The sequence below is a fragment of the Protomyctophum parallelum genome (assembly GCF_964188405.1).
Source record: "Protomyctophum parallelum genome assembly, chromosome: 12".
Classification (NCBI taxonomy): domain Eukaryota; kingdom Metazoa; phylum Chordata; class Actinopteri; order Myctophiformes; family Myctophidae; genus Protomyctophum; species Protomyctophum parallelum.
This window is the reverse complement of record NC_139712.1, coordinates 7,623,008-7,644,712: the sequence shown is the minus strand read 5'-3', so window position 1 is coordinate 7,644,712 and position 21,705 is coordinate 7,623,008. Positions and strand designations below refer to the sequence as shown.

Here is a 21,705-nt window from a genome sequence, read left to right as displayed (position 1 = left end):
GTTGGTTCCCACAGCACCGGTTTGCTGGCTGGCAGCTCCTATTTTGCTATTTTGCCGCTCACCCTGAATATTCCGGCATACAGATTCTCGTTGGTAACATGTGCCCTGTAGGAATACAGGGTCATATAACACTCAACCACTGGCTTACATATCCCCGTTTTAAAGGAATAAGGTCAATGTTGCATCTTCGAGGGTCGACTAAGGTCGACTTCGCATCGTTGGAATCGTGTTGCCCCCTGGGGGCGTCTTTGGGGGTCTCAAGGGTCGGGGACCCCCCAGGGACCCCCAAATGGTAACTCTGTCATTTCACAACCGTTTTGGACGGGGGTGGGCTCGTTGGAATCGTGTCGACCCCCTGGGGGTGTCTTTGGGGGTCTCAAAGTCCAGGGACCCCCCGGGACCCCCAAATGGTAACTGTCATTTCTCAACCGTTTTGGATGGGAGTGGGCTCGTTGGAATCGTGTCGCCACCCTGGGGGCGTCTTTGGGGGTATCAAGGCCTAACCCTAACAAAAATGTTGTGTCAAACCATGTGACTCCCATTGGAAATGCATTGCGAGCTTGCATCAGTAAATAAGTCTCATGCATCAGCTATACATCACTCTGTTGTGAAGGTGTGAGTCAGGCCTATGGCTTCACTCACACCTTCGCATCTAGCATACAACATTGATGCATGCTAGATGTAAAGAAAGGGTTTGTATACGTCTTGCCCCAATGCATTTCCAATGGAAGTCACATGATTTGACACAACATTTGTGTTGTACGGCTTTCGGCTGTGTTTCGACTGCTACTTCAGAATTTCTCTCCCTGCCTCTCTCTCTCTCTCTATCTCTCTCTCTCTCTCTCCGTCTCTCTCTCTCTCTTGCTCTCTCTCTCTCTCAACCCCCCCCCCCCCCTCTCCCCTCCAGATGTTGAAAAGGAGAGCCAGCATTCCAGAGGAGTGTCAGTCTCTCTACACACTCCTCCATAGAGTGGTGGACTGCAGTATCTCTCTCTGTGTCTTTAGGACCATTAGCGCCTTTCAATAGGGCCAGTATGGCCCTGGGAAGACGCTGCTTTCTCCTGCTGCTGTGCTTCTGTAATGGTCTCAATGCCTCCGAGGACCAATCCATCAACGGGGAGGACCAAACCATCAACGGGGAGGACCAATCCATCAACGGGGAGGACAAAACCATCAACGGGGAGGACCAAACCATCAACGGGGAGGACCAATCCATCAACGGGGAGGACAAAACCATCAACGGGGGGGTAAAGTATCAACACTGTGGGTCCATTTGGTTCCTTTAGCTGCTGTGACGTCATCACAGCCTATAATAATAGAGAGAGAGATCATTGAAACTTGTAATTAAAACGTTCTTCAACTAGTTATAAAATGATCTGAATATTTCGTGCTGAGAGAGAGAGAGTGTGTGTGCGTGTGTGTGTGTGTGTGTGTGTGTGTGTGTGTGTGCCTGTGTGTGTGCGTGCATGCGTGTGTGCGTGGGTGTGTGCGTGTGCCTGTGCCTGTGTGTGTGCGCGTGCGTGAGGGGGCCAGTGTTGAAGGTATTGAAATAGTTTGCATTGTCATGTGTTTCACAGATGTTGGTCAGAAGGAGAGAGAGAGACAGAGAGAGAGACACAGAGAGACAGAGAGACGGGGGAGAGAGAGGGAGAGAGAGAGAGAGAGAGAGAGAGAGAGAGAGAGGGAGAGAGAGACGGAGAGAGGGAGGGAGACGGAGAGAGGGAGGGAGACGGAGAGAGAGAGAGAGAGAGAGAGAGAGAGAGACAGAGAGAGAGAGACAGAGAGAGAGAGACAGACAGAGAGAGAGAGACAGACAGAGAGAGAGAGGGAGAGGGAGGGAGGGAGAGAGAGACTGAGAGAGGGAGGGAGGGAGAGAGAGAGAGAGAGAGGGAGAGAGAGAGAGAGAGAGAGAGAGAGAGAGAGAGAGAGAGAGAGAGAGAGAGAGAGAGAGAGACAGACGGGGAGAGAGAGACGGGGAGAGAGAGAGACTGAGAGAGGGAGGGAGAGAGAGACTGAGAGAGGGAGGGAGGGAGAGAGAGAGAGAGAGAGAGAGAGAGGAGAGAGAGAGAGAGAGAGAGACGGGGAGAGAGAGAGATGGGGAGAGAGAGACACTGAGAGAGGGAGGGAGAGAGAGAGACGGAGAGAGAGAGAGAGAGAGAGAGAGAGAGAGAGAGAGAGAGAGAGAGAGACAGACAGAGAGAGAGGGAGAGGGAGGGAGAGAGAGAGAGAGAGACAGATAGAGAGACACAGACAAAGAGAGAGAGGGAGACAGAGAGAGAGACAGAGAGAGAGGGAGAGAGAGACAGAGGAGAGAGAGAGAGAGACACAGATAGAGAGACACAGACAGAGAGAGAGAGGGAGACAGAGAGAGAGGGGGGGGGGGGGGGGGGGGCGCCAGCTGCAAAGAGTAGCCAAGCTCTGCTCCAGATAGCTGTGCGTGCGTGTGTGCGTGTATCAAGATAATGGTCACATTTAGTGTTATTTTCTATTATGTTGTGACATGCAGTCACATAGGCCTACTGTGCTGCCAGCTAGCAATTAAGTTTGTTTTGAGTTTTGGTTTGATTGGTCCAATGTTCCAGATATGTGTCTTTTATTAGTTGAATAATTTGGTTGACTCTAATTAGTGGTTGTGAAGCAGTGCTGGTCTGAGGTTGAGGCTGGACACAGTTGGGTGGTAGCTGATCAATAAGTCCAAAGACTAGTTGGCAGAAGGGACTCTTTTGAGGTTTCATCTGGGATAGCAGGGCCTGGAATCCCAGGCTGTCTTGGGGGCTTAATTTAAGGTGCAGCCAAAAGAAATGTGTTCTTTTCCTAATCATCATCATACTATAATTATAACAATGTCTGAGTGTGTGTGTGTGTGTGTGTCACTGTGACTGCCGTAACTCTCAATGCCTGCACCAATCACTCCCAATTTTCACACAGGCATTGACTATATGAATATGGAGGGCGTAACGAAGCCCTTTTTTCGATTTGACACATTAATGTGGCCACAAGGGGGGGGGGGGGGGGGGGGGGGATATCTCACAACGGGTAAGGGCTAGTGTTAATAATTAATGGGTAACGGCCTAATTCTGCCCTGCATGCGTTGGTTGGTGTTTTTCTTTGGATGTTTAATATGGACCTACCGACTTCTGCATGCAGGGTTTCTGTGGGATGTTTGTCCCATCTAGTGTAGTCCTGGTGACTGAGTGGACCCCAAACCTCACTGTCTGTCTCATCTAGTGTAGTCCTGGTGTCTGAGAGGACCCCAAACCTCACTGTCTGTCTCATCTAGTGTAGTCCTGGTGTCTGAGAGGACCCCAAACCTCACTGTCTGTCTCATCTAGTGTAGTCCTGGTGTCTGAGAGGACCCCAAACCTCACTGCCATAGAGAGCAATTGGTTGGATAATGCTGTCAAATATTTTTATCCAAATTCTAACAGGGATATCAATTTTATAAATGTTCTCTTTTGCATGCTTTCTCCTTTAGTGCATTCACTGCCAGACCAAAGTTACCTGAGGCACTATTATCTGTAGTCCCAGGTAATCATAATACAGGGTGTGATCGACTTGAGTGTTTCCTACTTTAAATTGGTATTTGTTTTCCTGAGATCTGGCCTTTTTTTTTGTTGAAAAAATCATGATTTTCTCTCTCTCCCCCTCCCCCTGTCGCACGCACGCACGCACGCACGCACACACACACACACACACACACACACACACACACACACACACACACACACACACACACACACACACACACACACACACACACACACTGACAATGAGCTGTCTATCAACTGTGAAGTGGCTGAAACAAATTAATTGAATCCATTGTCAAATCTGGGTTGCATGTGGTTTGTTGAGCTCCCTCTGGTGTTGTGAGTGTGGTCTTCGTTGACATTAAGGAAGTATTTTGACAGGTACATGGGTATCTAGTTTAGTATTTAGACAGGTACATGGTATCTTAGTGAAGTATTTAGACAGGTACCTTAGTGAAGTATTTAAACAGGTACATGGGTATCTTAGTTTAGTATTTTGACAGGTACATGGGTATCTTAGTGAAGTATTTAGACAGGTACATGGGTATCTTAGTGAAGTATTTAGACAGGTACCTTAGTGAAGTATTTAAACAGGTACATGGGTATCTTAGTGAAGTATTTAGACAGGTACATGGGTATCTTAGTTTAGTATTTAGACAGGCACATGGGTATCTTAGTGAAGTATTTAGACAGGTACATGGGTATCTTAGTGAAGTATTTAGACAGGTACCTTAGTGAAGTATTTAAACAGGTACATGGGTATCTTAGTTTAGTATTTTGACAGGTACATGGGTATCTTAGTGAAGTATTTAGACAGGTACATGGGTATCTTAGTGAAGTATTTAGACAGGTACCTTAGTGAAGTATTTAAACAGGTACATGGGTATCTTAGTGAAGTATTTAGACAGGTACCTTAGTGAAGTATTTAAACAGGTACATGGGTATCTTAGTGAAGTATTTAGACAGGTACCTTAGTGAAGTATTTAAACAGGTACATGGGCATCTTAGTGAAGTATTTAGACAGATACCTTAGTGAAGTATTTAAACAGGTACATGGGTATCTTAGTGAAGTATTTAGACAGGTACCTTAGTGAAGTATTTAAACAGGTACATGGGTATCTTAGTGAAGTATCTAAACAGGTACATGGGTATCTTAGGTCAGATTCTCACCTAATACTTCGGTAGACTCAGATCCGTATCCGTATCGATTCTTGCATATTTAATTGCCTGCGGTTTGCCTTCACACTGTCATTCGCAGCAATTGGAAACGCAGCAGGGGGGACCTTTATCAATGTGTTCCATTCATAAACTAGCCTACACAGTGAAATCTATGGTGATAAAATTACACTCATAACGTGCATGTGTCGTGCCGTCTGGGACCCCCCCTCTCTCTCTCTCTCTACGCACGCAGCCGCCACACACTGTTCTTTTGGGCATGGAGGCACAGCGCTGCATGAGCGCACTGATATAACTCCCCAGTCCCACACAGTGACAGCACTCCATGTTTACAGCACGCACAGACAGACAGACTATGTAGGCTATAATACACTGCAGTGTTTTTATGTGTTTTCTTAAGCAATTGATTAATGTAGCCTACACGTCCTCATTTCGATCAGGGCTTCAGTCTCCTTATTCGACCACGTCTATCCACAGTAACGGGACATCTTTGCGCTGCGTAAAATATGCCTTAACCGTCTCCAACTGTGTTCAGCTCCTCACCCGCCACATTATGTTTGCTTCATTTCCTTTATTTACTGCGGATTGCATTCACACCTGCACCGAATCGTAGTCAAGTGCGATTTGAAGCGAAGCGAAACCCACGTTTTTGGGCGGAGTAAAATGTGGTTATTTGCTGCGCATTAGGATTCGAATGAGCCTTCACACCTGCCAAACGAAGCGCACTTTCTGACAATGCGCAGCAGGATTCGTTTTAATCGCAGCAAAGCTCTCTGGTATGAATGCGACCTTAGTGAAGTATTTAGACAGGTACATGGGTATCTTAGTGAAGTATTTAGACAGGTACATGGGTATCTTAGTGAAGTATTTAGACAGGTACATGGGTATCTTAGTGAAGTATTTAGACAGGTACATGGGTATCTTAGTTTAGTATTTAGACAGGCACATGGGTATCTTAGTGAAGTATTTAGACAGGTACATGGGTATCTTAGTGAAGTATTTAGACAGGTACCTTAGTGAAGTATTTAAACAGGTACATGGGTATCTTAGTTTAGTATTTTGACAGGTACATGGGTATCTTAGTGAAGTATTTAGACAGGTACATGGGTATCTTAGTGAAGTATTTAGACAGGTACCTTAGTGAAGTATTTAAACAGGTACATGGGTATCTTAGTGAAGTATTTAGACAGGTACCTTAGTGAAGTATTTAAACAGGTACATGGGTATCTTAGTGAAGTATTTAGACAGGTACCTTAGTGAAGTATTTAAACAGGTACATGGGTATCTTAGTGAAGTATTTAGACAGATACCTTAGTGAAGTATTTAAACAGGTACATGGGTATCTTAGTGAAGTATTTAGACAGGTACCTTAGTGAAGTATTTAAACAGGTACATGGGTATCTTAGTGAAGTATCTAAACAGGTACATGGGTATCTTAGGTCAGATTCTCACCTAATACTTCGGTAGACTCAGATCCGTATCCGCATCGATTCTTGCATATTTAATTGCCTGCGGTTTGCCTTCACACTGTCATTCGCAGCAATTGGAAACGCAGCAGGGGGGACCTTTATCAATGTGTTCCATTCATAAACTAGCCTACACAGTGAAATCTATGGTGATAAAATTACACTCATAACTTGCATGTGTCGTGCCGTCTGGGACCCCCCCTCTCTCTCTCTCTCTACGCACGCAGCCGCCACACACTGTTCTTTTGGGCATGGAGGCACAGCGCTGCATGAGCGCACTGATATAACTCCCCAGTCCCACACAGTGACAGCACTCCATGTTTACAGCACGCACAGACAGACAGACTATGTAGGCTATAATACACTGCAGTGTTTTTATGTGTTTTCTTAAGCAATTGATTAATGTAGCCTACACGTCCTCATTTCGATCAGGGCTTCAGTCTCCTTATTCGACCACGTCTATCCACAGTAACGGGACATCTTTGCGCTGCGTAAAATATGCCTTAACCGTCTCCAACTGTGTTCAGCTCCTCACCCGCCACATTATGTTTGCTTCATTTCCTTTATTTACTGCGGATTGCATTCACACCTGCACCGAATCGTAGTCAAGTGCGATTTGAAGCGAAGCGAAACCCACGTTTTTGGGCGGAGTAAAATGTGGTTATTTGCTGCGCATTAGGATTCGAATGAGCCTTCACACCTGCCAAACGAAGCGCACTTTCTGACAATGCGCAGCAGGATTCGTTTTAATCGCAGCAAAGCTCTCTGGTATGAATGCGACCTTAGTGAAGTATTTAGACAGGTACATGGGTATCTTAGTGAAGTATTTAGACAGGTACATGGGTATCTTAGTGAAGTATTTAGACAGGTACATGGGTATCTTAGTGAAGTATTTACACAGGTACATGGGTATCTTAGTTTAGTATTTAGACAGGCACATGGGTATCTTAGTGAAGTATTTAGACAGGTACATGGGTATCTTAGTGAAGTATTTAGACAGGTACATGGGCATCTTAGTGAAGTATTTAGACAGGTACATGGGTATCTTAGTGAAGTATTTAGACAGGTGCATGGGTATCTTAGTGAAGTATTTAGACAGGTACATGGGTATCTTAGTTTAGTATTTAGACAGGTACATGGGTATTTAGGGGAGTATTTAGACAGGTACATGGGTATCTTAGTGAAGTATTTGCGACAGATTACCTGCTCACCCACAGACAGATTACCTGCTCACCCACAGACAGATTCACAGACAGCACAATCTGTACTAATGATTCCCTGTATATAAAAGTTTGTATTTGTTCATTCAAAGTGTTTTGTTATTTAATATTGTGGAACAAATCTTTTAATGGTGTCTTGTTTGTCTTTGTGTCTCCACCAGTCATGGCTGAGACAATATGGTTACGTGGCTCCCCTGGACAGCACGGACTCATCTAACCAGGATCTGTCTGAAGCCATCAGGGAGATGCAGAGGTCCTACAACCTGGAGGTCACTGGACTGTTGGACCAGCAAACCATCACGTATGTCTCCTACATCTACTTGGTTTTGTCAACCATTCATTGAAACCTTCGCTAGAGCAATAAGCCACTCAGAGCCTCATGCTCTGAGACTCATACAGTATATTATTATAGAACATTAAGCCACAGAGTCTCATGCTCTGAGACTCATACAGTATATTATTATAGAACATTAAGCCACAGAGCCTCATGCTCTGAGACTCATACAGAACATTAAGCCACAGAGCTTCATGCTCTGAGACTCATGCAGTATTTTATTATAGAGCAATAAGCCACAGAGCCTCATGCTCTGAGACTCGTACAGTATATTATAGAGCAATAAGCCACAGAGTCTCATGCTCTGAGACTCATACAGTATATTGCAGCTGGCGGTGCCAGCCCAGCCATCAGGCAGAGTAGGCAGTTGCCTAGGGGGCACCATGAGGGGAGGGGGGGATTTTAATTTGTATTATTATTTTCTTCTTATTTTATTTTTATTTTTCTAACTCGTACATACATATTTTGATATAATTAATTGAAAAAGCTCCCTCAAGTTTTGACAAATCTAAGGTTGGGGCATCACAAAACACCCTGACTGCTGTAGAATCGTTTGTAAAGTAGAAGGAAGTTCCAGGATGCGTTGTATATTACTCAGCAAGAATCTTTATTAGTTGCTAAGGAGTCGCATTTAGAGTTCAGTAAAAAGTAACAGAGTATGGACAGCATGAGATGACAATTCCAAAGTATCCAAAGTTACAGCTCTCAGTATGACTCCAGACACGGCTCTCAGTATGACTCTCAGTATGAACCCAGATACGACTCTAGATCGTTGCAAGCATTGTCATTATATAGTTGTGTGCATGTGTGTGTGCGTGCATGTGTGTGCATGTGTATGCGTGTGTGTGTGCGTGCATGTGTGTGCATGTGTATGCGTGTGTGTGTGTGTATGTGTGTGTGGGTGTGTGTGTGTGTGTGGGTGTGTGTGTGTGTGTGTGTGTGTGTGTGTGTGTGTGTATGTGTGTGTATGTGTGTGTATGTATGTGTGTGTATGTGTGTGTATGTATGTGTGCAATTAGTCCGACATACTGGCATCACCCTATGAGTTGAGTTTAGAACAGTGTTCATTCTATGCAATGTGCATAGAATGAATAGAATGGTGGTCACAAGTCACACGTCCCAAAATTCCACAGAGTCGCACACAATATACTATGAACTGCAGAGAGAGAGACCTCAAAAATATCCTATACTGCACAGTGCACTGCACTACCCTGCTAACAAGACAAATAAAGTTAAGAAAAATATTCAATACTTTGTTTATTTTATAAAAAGCTAATATTTCACTCAATAGGGACTGCTCCCATCACTAGTTGATGATGTTGTGTAGTCCAGCCACATTTAGCTTCATACTGGGTGAAAGTCTCATTAAAACAATTATTTTTTCGCTCTAAAATCTTACTTACAATGACATTGAGTTGACGTGTTTTTTGTTTTAGGGTAACTGTTGCATAATCGCAAGTCCCATGCCCCGGCCATCTAGCTCTCTCTCTCTCGCCCGCTGACATGCCCTCAACCACAGCTAAGTTCAGTCTGCTGCGGAGCCTTGCTCACAGGTTGAGTAGCAGCACTGCACCGGGCTAAAATGCATATCAGTCTTCAAATATCCTATGTACCGCAACATTGTTCAAGTACGTGTGTTTATGCTTATTCATTGTAATAATCAATATCACTATGATGATTTATCGCCGCGCATGTAGTCTAGCCCGTCTCAGATGCCCCCTCTCACCGCCGGGGCACTGAGCCTAGTCTTCTGGTCATGCAGGCTGCAGTGCTCATAGCACACACACAGCACGCAGTGAACTGGGCATGTGTGTACGTGCACACACACACACACACACGTACACACACACGTGTGTACACACACACACACACACACACACACACACACACACACACACACACACAGAGAGACCAATCGGCAATCGCACTCTTGGCCAGCTCCACCCTCAGCCCACTGAGCCCAGAGAATGCAGGAAATTCAAAATAAAATCAAAACGGATCCACAGGATCACCTCCTCCATCATGCCCGAAGAGAGAGAGGCATTCTGAGGCCGCAGACAACCGGGGCTGTGTGTGTGTATACACGTGTGTGTGTGTGAGAGAGAGAGAGAGAGAGAGAGAGAGAGAGAGAGAGAGAGAGCCCCCCTCCCCCGGAGAGGCTAATGATCTCGGCCGCAAGACTATGCCTCAACTCGGCTCGGACAACCAGGCCGATAATTCATCATAGCGATATTGATTATTACAATGAATACAAACAAACACACTATAGTTCACTTGAACAATGTTGTGGAAACTAACTACGGTATTACAGTGGGTGTGGGTGTACATGTCAGCCTGCGGCTGAGAGGGGAAGAAAGAAAGGGAAGAGAACAGTAGTCGCGCTGCGGGGATCAGGGCTCTACTCAGAGCGGGCAGACAGGGTTGTTGGTGGCCGGGGGAACGTGGGACTCAAGTCCGAAATTTGAGCTTGTGCTGCAGTTCCCCTAAAAAAACCCACGCCAACCTCAATTGCATTCTAACTAAGAGATTCGGGCGAAAAAAAATCTTTTTTCAATTACATTTATAGCCAATATGACGCTAAATGTACCGTCAAAAACGCTAGCCTGACCTAGCGCCGTAGCCCATCGCGAACGCTTTCAAACTGTTTTCAGTCAGACCACGTGATGTACTGTACCACCCATATTAATTTCGGGGCATGTCATTGGACCTTTAAAGATGGAGTGCCCTAAAACATGATCATCAGGTATTATTACAATATAAGGGGGAAGAACTATTTCCAAAAAGTGTACAGTATTTGTTAAAATCATGCTTTTATGAGGACACGCCCACCAGTTCATTATGTATGCCTGGTTTGCCTGGTGGGTGGTGATGGGTGGTGATCCACCTGAACTGAAGCCACACCCACATCTGTAGTTGTATGATAAAGGGGGAGGGGTTAGGGGAAGGGCTGATAGTGTGATGTCACTATATTACTGTTTATTTCATTGGACCGTTTGACTGTCAAGGGTTCAGCCTCCAGGAAGAAACCCTAAATACAAAGTTAATACACCATTGCACATAAAAACAACTCCAGGGTGTCTAATGAAGTACTGTCACCTCATAGACACATGAAAAACTGGAGAAATTGTGGCACTCCATCTTTAAGTAGCCCGCCCAATTGGTCAGCTGACTGCCACATCAGCGAATGACATGTAGGTCTTACACACACTGAATACACCCACATAGTAATGCAGCATATTAACCCCTTGAGTATTCAGTATTTAAGTCCGACGTCATTTTGTAGTGCTACGTTACGTCCGGGTCCAAGTGGCACCAGCTCCCGTCCGCATCCCATTGTAAATAGAATATCTAAACGCGTGAATCTTTTTAAATTGACGTTATTTTTCAGAAAGGAAGCCATAGAGGGTTAAAATGGGTCTTAATGCTTCCAACTCGAGTAGAATTATTAATGTTTTGTACAAGTGTCCATGACAACAAAAATATATGATGTGGAGACAATAAAGACTATTATTATCATTATTATTGAAGGTGGCAACAGTCCATTTGCCCGGTAAAATATTTCGGGGGATATTTACAATGTGTGCAGGCTTGAGTATGTTGAATCTAGTTTGCATTAATGAGGATTTAGTTGACACAATCAAATAAAATGGCGATAGTATTCCATGTGGGGCAGACGGCCAGATTTTGGAGAGAAGCGCAGCTTTGTTGTTGCGATGAAAGCGGTAAAATGAGACTTTCATGGTTGTTTTCGTCTCAGATTTAGTCCGACGGAGCGTCACAGTATAACTCCATGGGGACACAAAAGCGACACAAAAGTAGGACCCGGAAGTATCTCAGGAGGGGGCGCTCACGTCACAGCTAAAATACTGAATAGTATGCGCCCTTGAGCACGACATGAAACCCCTCGAGTATATCTGACTGAACTAACTCTGCAAGCTACGTATCATTTAATCAGGGGCTCGAAGGAGTTATTGCTGTTGGGTGTGAGAGGCATGTAAATTTGTACGTCTTCAGCGTAACAGTGGAAGGATATATCGTGTTTAGAGAGGATGGGTCCGAGGGGGAGCATATATAGCAGGAATAATAGAGGCCAAAATAGAGCCCTGGAGTGTTTGTCCAAGCACGAAAATAGCGTTTGTTCACCACCAAGTGTCACTGTTGAACAGCCTAACACACAGACACAGACACACACAGGCCAGGGAGGAGGGCTAGTGCAGCACAGCACAGCACAGCACAGCACAGCACAGCACAGCACCACTCAATTCAGACGGGTCTGATTAAAGAAGTCTGACATGGAGAGTTAAATTGTAGGCTACTGAACATTATATTCTGATATTTTCAGCTCTAATGTCTCCTTGTCCCCCCCGTCCGTCAGAGCCATGAAGAGACCCCGCTGTGGCATTCCTGACAAGACCAACGTGGGGTGGAGCAGCTACTATGCGGTTGGAGCCAAGTGGGACAAGTATAACCTCACTTACAGGTACAAACAGAACAGTCAGTTAAAGTTCTGCATTTTGATTGGTCTTCAGGTATTTGTATTGATGTGCCAATAATCTATACATCATCATGACACCTTAGACTTTACTAATATTGACCGAGACTTGATGAATGTCAGGCCAAACCGCCCAAGCCGTGTTTTGTCTTCCTGTGGGATTACTGTGGGGTTAGTTAGGGAATGTAATACTCTGCACTTGGACGGCTTTGCTTAGTTTGTCTCTCTTTGCCTCTTCCTCTTCCTCTAGTATTGAGACCTATCCACCTAGAATCCCATATCAGGACACATTAAAGGCCATCCATAGAGCCTTCAAAGTCTGGAAGATTGTCAGTCCGTTCACCTTTGTGTATATTCCCTACGAGGACATCCATAACGGCCACCGCGATGAGGCCGACGTCGACATCATGATCTCCTTCTACACGGGTCGTCACAAAGGCCATGAATTTATATCATCGGACCTGGCACATGCCTCCAGCCCCAAGCCTCAGAGGAGAGTTTATGTGCACTTCAACTCAGACATGCAATGGAGCGTCACCAACCAGCATGTGAAAGGTAAGAGATGGTGTCACTTGGACACAAAGTGAGTTTTGCGCTATAGAGACAACCGCAATTAGTTGAAGGGGCTTTTGTTCATTTGTTACAATTAACAGGACACTTCAACTGAAATTAAGTGAGATTTAACATAAATGAGTGCTTGTTGTTTTAAAGATGTTTTTAGTTCAGCTGTAATGCTACAGAACAGTGCTTGGTGCGCAACTTACATCTCTTTCATTGGATTCCTTTTGTATGGATGCAAACAAATAAAAAAACACATCATTACTTTGCAAACTAAGAATGAAAATCAGATCAACAATAAGATGACTACTCTGCAGTATTCTTCCTGGTTTATATTAACCGATTACATGCCGCCACCAGATGGCTCCACTGAGAGCAGTTGCATGAAAATGCTCCTCTTTACAGCCACACTTTAGAAGTTTAGAAGTTTAGAGCCGTAAGTGATCGTGTGATGAGTAGGCATGTAACGATGCACTCAACTCACGATCCGATTCGTATCACGATATGAGGTTCACGATACGATTTTTCACGGTATTTTAAACAAAGAATATTACCGCTTATTTATTATTTATAAATTATTATTTATTATTATTATTATTTATCTTCGCCTGAGCTTTTTTCACATTTTCTATTTAACTACATTGCAAAAGAAGTAGCATTACTTTTGACAGTGCAGAAACATAATTGCCTTCCTTGATGTATTAATGAGCATCACCTGGGCACAGTCACAGACACACAGCTCCCCTCTACAGTGCTCTACTACTGAAAGTAGTGTCATTTCTCTCCAAAAGCACTTGAATATGATGGAATATGATTAAAGCTCACACACACCATAATTCGAATACAAAACAAATGCAATAAATCTATTTGTATCATCGGGATTAATATCGATATATATCGATATACGATATATCGTTACATGCCTAGTGATGAGTCATAGCTAGACTCATATTATTAAGCTGTAAATGTGGCCTTTCGGCCGGACTAGCGCTGGCCTACACGCTATGGCTGCTTCGACATGTATCGCATCTTGATCGAGACGAGGACCGCAGCGCGAAGCTGTGTTCAGTGCGAGACATGAGCCAGACAGCGTAGCGTGGAGGCTGACACCAGTCCAGTCCAGCCCATGGAACATCTCCCTGTGCAGTGCAGTACTGTACTGTACTCTACTGTACTGTACCGTAGAGTACAGTGGAGTACAGTACAGTACAGTGGAGTACAGTACAGTGGAATACAGTACAGTACAGTGGAATACAGTACAGTACAGTGGTGTACAGTACAGTACAGTGGAGTACAGTACAGTGGAAAGTTGAATTTAATCGTGGATTAGGCGAATCGTGACAGCCCTAGTATTTTACTGTCTGTTCGCTGTTTACATTAGCATCCATGTTGGCCTCCGGTGGCTCCCATGGTGTGACGTCATCCAATATCCAATATCTCCTCGTACGCGCTGCGCACGCGCTGCACACGCGCTGCGCGCACACTGCGCACGCTGTTACAACTCATATGTCTAGGGGTAAGATGAGTAGGCAACATAAGAAGGAGGAACAGGAAATCAAAATGCGAATCGAATGCGAGATTGTATTATAATAGTATATATAATAAACCGTAATCAAAAGATATTTACAATAATGGCTCTTAAACAATCAAAAGAAAATACAATAAACAACGCCTTTCCGAAGGGCGTTCGGAAACAAATGGATTAAACAATATAAGGTAGTTTTCACAGTTAGTAGTCACACAGAATAGCGGGTCGGAGGAAGACCATAGTGATGTTCCCCCCGACGAGCTGTCAGGCACAGACTGACTATGTAGGTAACGGTGCACCCATTGGCCACTGGGTGACACGTGACCGGCAACCAATAAGGGAGGAGGCGTTGATCAGACACCTGACTACACTATACTAATTCATTCTAGATTAATAGACATTAATGAAACCAGAGATTTCTCGGGTTGGCACACGAGGTTGCAAGCAAGAAAGCAGAGACACTGCGGGTCTGGCATATAGGCCTATTGTGATATTGTGGAAATTTGCACTAATTTATCTTCTGTTCTGCAGTCCGTCCGTCTGTCCGTCCGTCCCCCGGCCCTCAAATAATCTCTCAAGAGAAGAATCTGCCTGCACCACTTCCCATGTAGGAGGAGGTGGTGCCCCCAGACGCAAAAACAAATGGATAACAAAAACGTATTTTATTTGATTTTACTGAAGGAGTTATTTTTCCATCCATCCATCCAGGTTTCTACAATGTCTTTCTGGTAGCGGTCCATGAGCTGGGCCACACCCTGGGTTTGGGTCACTCCAACGACACATCGTCCATCATGCACAAAGACTACAAATGGATGGAGACTGATGACTTCCAGCTGCCAGCAGATGACCGCCAGGGGATTCAAGACATCTACGGATGTGAGTGAAAATGTTTAAACAACAACTTGATATATAATAATACTTCAAGTTATTACTTGAAACGATGCTTGTTGTAGGCATGCCCCACCCAGTTATTACTTGGAACGATGCAAGTTGGAATTGGCTGATAATGTAACTATGTATGTTTATGTAAATCAGTGGTTCCTGATTGGCCGAGGGACAACACAGATAAAAACGCGTGTCTGAATTTCAAGTCGGTGTGGCGAACGGTTCCCGAGTTACGTGGATTAGTCGTACGTATGCACACACAGAGATAGATTATTATTACTTATTTACTTTACTTCTGTGTGGGAAGTGAACGTGATATTGTTTATTTATGTTGTTGGTGTCTTATAATCCCGTAAGGGATGGGTCTTAACGACAAGACACGAAAATAAATAAATAAATTAACTCATTCATTCATTCATTCATTCATTCATACTTTATAAACATGCGTACATTCAGTGGTGGAAGAAGTACTCAGATGTTTTACTAAACCCATTTAGGACTGAGACCAGATTCTAATGTCTTCTAAATCAGAACAGTTTTCTGAAAAACCTGTTTCTATATCACTGGTTCTCAAAATGTTTCATGTCAAGGACCCCCAGTAATTATATAATTGGCTGCCGACCCCCGTCTGAAAATATGTTGTTCCAGGGAGAGTTAAAAACGTTCGCTCTGAAAGAATATATAGGCCTATTCAATGGTTTGCGCTCATAGCGCGGCACTCGGTGCCGCGTTATGAGCTTGTAGATCTGCTATTTTTCAATAGCTAAAGTATAACATAATGCTTAAAACACCAAAAAGGGTTCCTGTCCTGAATGGGTTAAGTAAGAGTAGCAATACCACAATATAAAAAGTTCTCTGTTACAATTAAATTAAAACGCCTGTATTCAAAATGTCACTTGCACCAAAATACCAAAGTAAAAGTATCCAAACTTTCAAAGCATGTCAAACGTTTCAAAATAAATTAAGATCTACAAGCTCATCATGCTAGATTGTAGATCTGATATATTCAAATAACATAATTTAAAAATAGGGCTTAATTGTTTAATACAATTTTTGTATTAAGAGACAGAAGTAGCAAATATACATTATTGTACTTTGAGTAAACTGTAATCATGTGTTGTAGAAAACACCATTGATGTAATAAAGTCATAATTTTCCACTACATCTCTGAATACTATTATTATTACAACTATGTGTTAGAATTGATTATCAGTACAGTGGAAATCCATCAGTAAATCTCCTGTTTGATATTTTTAGTCAAGTCGTGTCCCGGTGGATGGAAGACGTTTGGAGACGGATGTTACTACTTAACTACTGGAGGGAATTCATGGCAGGAAGCTAGAGATTACTGTCAGAGTCAAGGAGCTGATCTGGTGGTCATTAACAGTCCAGCAGAACAGGTTAGTGTGTGCGTGTGTGTGTGTGTGTGTGTGTGTGTGTGTGTGTGTGTGTGTGTGTGTGTGTGTGTGTGTGTGTGTGCGTGTGTGTGTGTGTGTGTGTGTGTGTGTGTGTGTGTGTGTGTGTGTGTGTGTGTGTGTGTGTGTGTGACTACAGTACTTCCACTCCACCACATCTCAGAGGCAACATTTTTACTTTTGCTCCACTACAATTATTTCTGAACTGTAGATACTTTGTATGTTTTGATTATTATTACAAACATACAATTTACAATTTAGGCATTTATCAGACACTCTTACGCCACAGTGATTTACAGTAAGCAAGAACAACACATGTTATTACATCAAAGACATAAAAAATACTCATCATGAATCATAATTATGTAAACTACAAACCTAACGTCTGTCTAACAGTAGAATATATAATTAAACTATGCGTATACCCTATAGAGTGCTATGTCTACATAAAATGCTATTTAAGTTACATGAGTTGAGCCTTTGTAAGGTCGTCAAGGTTAATGTAATATTAATGTAGCGCCACCATGAGGCTGATTTGAAAACTGTCAAGTTTCCAAAGCCTAGTGGGAATATGCATGCACAGTTTCACCACAATCGTACGCTGCGTTGAGTAGTTGTGGCGATTTGTACAAAACGGGTACAAAGCAGGCTACTCCTGAAAGGTTGGAGATGGAGAGCATGTGTACTGATTTGCGTGAAATTTGGATAAAATCTGAAGGAGTAATATTAGAAAATGTGTTACATATGTCGGCCTCCTGGTGGCGCTATAAAGAGCAGATGTGAATAATTCCAGGCAAAGGTTTTTCCTTGGCCTCTAGAGAGTTGGCACACAAAGTTATCCACAGATCTGTGCAGTTAGAGGTAAAAACACTTTTCGGCCAGTTATAGTGCCACCATGAGGCTGAGTTGAAAATGTTCTTGTGGCATTTCTTCCTCTGCCTAGTGGGAATGTGCGTGCACAATTTCACGTAAATCACATGATGTGTTCATGATTTGCAGCATTTTGTTTGAAACTGAGCACTCCTGCGAACTTTGGAAGCCAATCTTAGCCAATCAGGATGGAGTCTGAAAAATCTGAAACGCCCCGTTTTGTTGAATGGCTCTAGAGAGACTGTCTACCAATTTGCGTGATGTTTGGACAAAATCTGTAGGTGTACTGTCCAAAAACTTGTTTTGCACAAAGCGGCCTCCTGGTGGTGCTATAACAGGCCGTTCTGGAAATTTTGGAGCAGAGGTTCATCGTTGGCATCAAGGAGTGTTGTGTGCAAAATTTGGCATTGACCGGGTTAACGGTGCCGGAGATTAGCTGTTCACAGACGGAAGGACGGACGGACAGACGGACGGACAGAGTGCAAAACATACTCTCTCCCCATGCCTTCGGCCTGGTGGAGACAATACAAACTAGACTAAAATGTTAGGAAGGGACTAGTATAGTGGACAAGAGATCCAGTATAAGTCATTATTTGGCAAGGCCTGCCAAAATACATTTTAGTCGACTAAATCAACTGTAGATTTAGTCGACTAAAATCTTGTGATATTTAGTCGACTAAAACTAGACTAACACTAAAACATTCCAGGTCACTAAAATGTGACTAAAACTAAATTAAACTATTCAAGAGACTAAAACTAAAATAAAAAATGCTGCCAAAAACAACACTGGTATGTAACCCTGAGAGTGTATAAATGGAACCAAATGGACCCGTTAAATTACAATTTACAATATAAATTGGGGGTCCCAGAGATAGAAAAGCCATTAAATTGGGGTCCGTAGACTAATACATGTCAAACTGGGGGTCCTTGACATTAAACGGGTTGTGGATCTCTCCTAGAGCTGTAAAAAAAAAATCATCAGCGTTCCTGGCATATTTTTTCAAACGGGGGTCCGCGGGGCTAATTCGTGTCAATTTGGGGGTCCTTGACATTAAAAAGTTTGGGAACCAGTGTCATAGGAGGCTGTGGGCAGTTCAGAAACCCGGATTTATTCACAATGTTTCTGAACTGCCCTCAGCCCTCCTATGACACACAGACCCATCGATGATGTCACTGGTGGGTGGGTTTCTGAACTGCCCACAGCCCTCCTATGAGACACAGACCCATCGATGATGTCACTGGTGGGTGGGTTTCTGAACTGCCCACAGCCCTCCTATGAGACACAGACCCATCGATGATGTCACTGGTGGGTTTCTGAACTGCCCACAGCCCTCCTATGAGACACAGACCCATCAATGATGTCACTGGTGGGTGGGTTTCTGAACTGCCCACATCCCTCCTATGAGACACAGACATAGAAAAATAATTGTGCTATTTTTATCATTATTTTTAGCAAGGTCCAATTATATGAAGATATATATACAGCCCATTACAGCCCATACATGTTGCCCATTTGAAAATAGCAGATCTACAAGCTCACAACGCGCCCTGATGCGACACATTGTGAGAATAGATCTTCAAGCTCACAATGCGTCCTGATGTGACGCATAGTGAGAATAGATCTATAAGCTCACAACGCATCCTGATGTGACGCATAGTGAGAATAGATCTACAAGCTCACAACGCGTCCTGATGTGACGCATAGTGAGAATATATCTACAAGCTCACAATGCGTCACAGAATAGATCTACAAGCTCACAACGCGTCCTGATGTGACGCATAGTGATAATAGATCTACAAGCCCACAACGCATCACGATGCGACTCTTACTATTACTTTGACTTTTAGTACTTAAAGGACATTTTGATGCCAATACTTTTGTACTTTTACTTGAGTACATTTTGAATATGGGACTTCTACTTCTAACAGTAAATCTGCACTGCAGTATTAGTGTGTGTGTGTGTGTGTGTGTGTGTGTGTGTGTGTGTGTGTGTGTGTGTGTGTGTCCGTGCATGCATCTTTGCGTGTGTGTGCATGCATGCATGCATGCTTGTTTGTGTGTGTACTGTATGTGTGTCTGTCCGTGTGTGTGTGTGTGTGTGTGTGTGTGTGTGTGTGTGTGTGTGTGTGTGTGTGTGTGTGTGTGTGTGTGTGCGTGCGTGCACATAGTTGTGTGATCTACTTCCATGATTAAAGTGAAGAAGTGAATGTATTGGATCAAATGAATGATGATTTAAATCATGTACCAATGATCCAGGCATTCATCAAAGGATTGAGCCCTGGGGGTTACTACTCATGGATTGGTCTGAAAAGGAGCGGAGGCAGATCGTCCTGGACGTGGACGTGGGTGGATGGAACACCACTGAAAACAATGTGAGACATTTTACATGTTTTTATATTGTAATTATATCAAAGTAACTGTAAGTAGTTCAATACATTGTGTTTATTGTGCAGGTACTGGTACTGTATGTGAGTGACTGAGTGGATGTGGGTCAATACATTGTGTTTACTGTGCAGGTACTGGTATCCTGAAGATCCTGATAACAATGAAGACAGTAACTGTGCATACTACCATCACCGTACTGACCCTGGAACATGGAGTAATTGGCCATGTTCAACTCCACTGCCCACAATCTGTGAAAAATGAGTGTGTTTTCACTATCACATTGATGAAACTGCAGCTCAGTTTTCTTCTGCCAGCGGTGGAAGAAGTACTCAGATTTTATACTCAAGTAAAAACCACATACCACATTGTAAGAAAACACTCCAAAAAGTAAAGTCCTGGATTCAAAATTAATTTGAGTAAAATGTACAAAAAGTATTTGAATGTACTTAATTACAGAAAGTAAAAAAGGTACCTGTTTTGCAGAGTGTCCCATTTCAAGTATAAAAATGCATTTGAAAATAGCAGATCTGCAAGCTCACAAAGCTTGTAGATCTGCTATGTTCAAACGGCCTAAGAAGGCACAATGTATAGTGCTGAAGGGGTTAATGCATGTTTTGTAATAATAATCCAAATCTAAAGTAACTAAAGTCTTCAAATACTTGTAGTCAGTGGTGGAAAGTACATTTACTTGTACTTTACTTGAGTGCCTCCAATTTGCAATACTTGACTCCACTACATCTCAGAGCCAAAATGTGTACTTTTACTCCACTACTTATCGGAGCCAAAATGTGTACTTTTACTCAACTACAAGCAGTGGTGGAAAGTAAGTACATGTACTCAAATACTGTACTTAAGTACACAGTTGAGGAATGTTTTGCTTTACTGGAGTATTTACCTTTGTCAGTACTTTTACTTCTACTCCACTACATCTCAGAGGCAAATATTGTACTTTTACTCCACTATGATTATTTGAAAACTGTAGTTACTGTTACTCAGTGGTGGATAAGTAACTAAGTACATTAGTAGTAATTAGTAGTGAAAATAATACAAACATTTTATTGTACAGAAGTAGAAACTGTTCCATAACCACTTTAATACAAACCACCAACTATGATACTTTATAGCATGTTATTCATTTAGATTTCACAACTCCAACCCTAGTGACCCTATTCTGGGGACCAACATTCTGCCAAACATAGTAGATCTACAAGCTCACAGCGCGTCCACGACACCATGCACTGTGAGCTTGTAGATCAGCTATTTTCACAGTGAAGAGGGACATGCGCTAGTGCAGAGGTTCTCAAAGTGGGGTCATTGAGGGGGTTCCCGTGGGTCACCAGAAAAGGTAATTTATAGAAAGAATATATACATTTATAATCTTGTTTCTCTCTCTCTCTCTCTCTCTCTCTCTCTCTCTCTCTGTCTCTCTCTCTCTGGTGGTCCTTATTTTTAGATAGAAGTTTGCAGCCTAATATATAATCTCAATGTGGGGGTCCTTGACATGAAAATGTTTGAGAACTACTGTTAGAGGATCTAGTATAGAACCCTGGGGGACCTCAGTCAACTATAAATGTGGTTCTCAACCTTTTCAGACCACGACCCCCCCCCCCCCCCCCCCCCAAATAATCATTATTAAACTGGGGACCCCCAACATAATGGTATTGAATTGGGGACCCCCCCAAAATAATGGTATTGAACTGGGGACCCCCAACATAATCTGCCATCAAGGAAATTTCAAATTTCAACCACTGCCCTGATGACTACCTGGGCTCACCTGTGTGTCTCACCTCACCTGCTCCCTAATGAACCTAGTCTATATATAGCCCTTGATGCTCTCATGGTTGTTGT

General features: G+C 43.3%; 1 protein-coding gene across 3 annotated transcripts; it reads left to right on the top strand.

Moving 5' to 3' along the window:
- Window positions 1–1,006: 1,006 nt before the first annotated feature.
- LOC310868274 (matrix metalloproteinase-14-like) lies at window positions 1,007–21,397 on the top strand. 3 transcript variants are annotated; one of them, XR_014570072.1, is made up of 9 exons: window positions 1,007–1,247; window positions 7,551–7,690; window positions 12,099–12,203; window positions 12,466–12,770; window positions 15,010–15,177; window positions 16,444–16,586; window positions 19,729–19,844; window positions 19,989–20,855; window positions 20,924–21,397. XR_014570072.1 is itself a non-coding variant. In XM_083778627.1 (8 exons), the coding sequence occupies exons 1-8, from the start codon at window positions 1,035–1,037 to the stop codon at window positions 20,116–20,118; spliced, it is 1,320 nt and encodes a 439-aa protein (XP_083634753.1). In that variant the 5' UTR covers window positions 1,007–1,034; the 3' UTR covers window positions 20,119–21,397. The 3 variants fall into 3 exon arrangements, 2 of the variants coding, with proteins under 2 accessions (XP_083634753.1, XP_083634754.1); XM_083778627.1 differs by having other exon boundaries at window positions 19,989–21,397; XM_083778628.1 differs by having other exon boundaries at window positions 7,551–7,694; window positions 12,109–12,203; window positions 19,989–21,397.
- Window positions 21,398–21,705: the final 308 nt, after the last annotated feature.

Bases quoted from the DNA above. Each gene is read 5' to 3' on its own strand.
- LOC310868274 (XM_083778627.1), top strand. From the start codon at position 1,035: ATGGCCCTGGGAAGACGCTGCTTTCTCCTGCTGCTGTGCTTCTGTAAT. The intron at 12,771-15,009 runs GTAAGAGATGGT...CCATCCATCCAG, and splicing joins CACCAACCAGCATGTGAAAG to GTTTCTACAATGTCTTTCTG. The intron at 16,587-19,728 runs GTTAGTGTGTGC...CCAATGATCCAG, and splicing joins TTAACAGTCCAGCAGAACAG to GCATTCATCAAAGGATTGAG.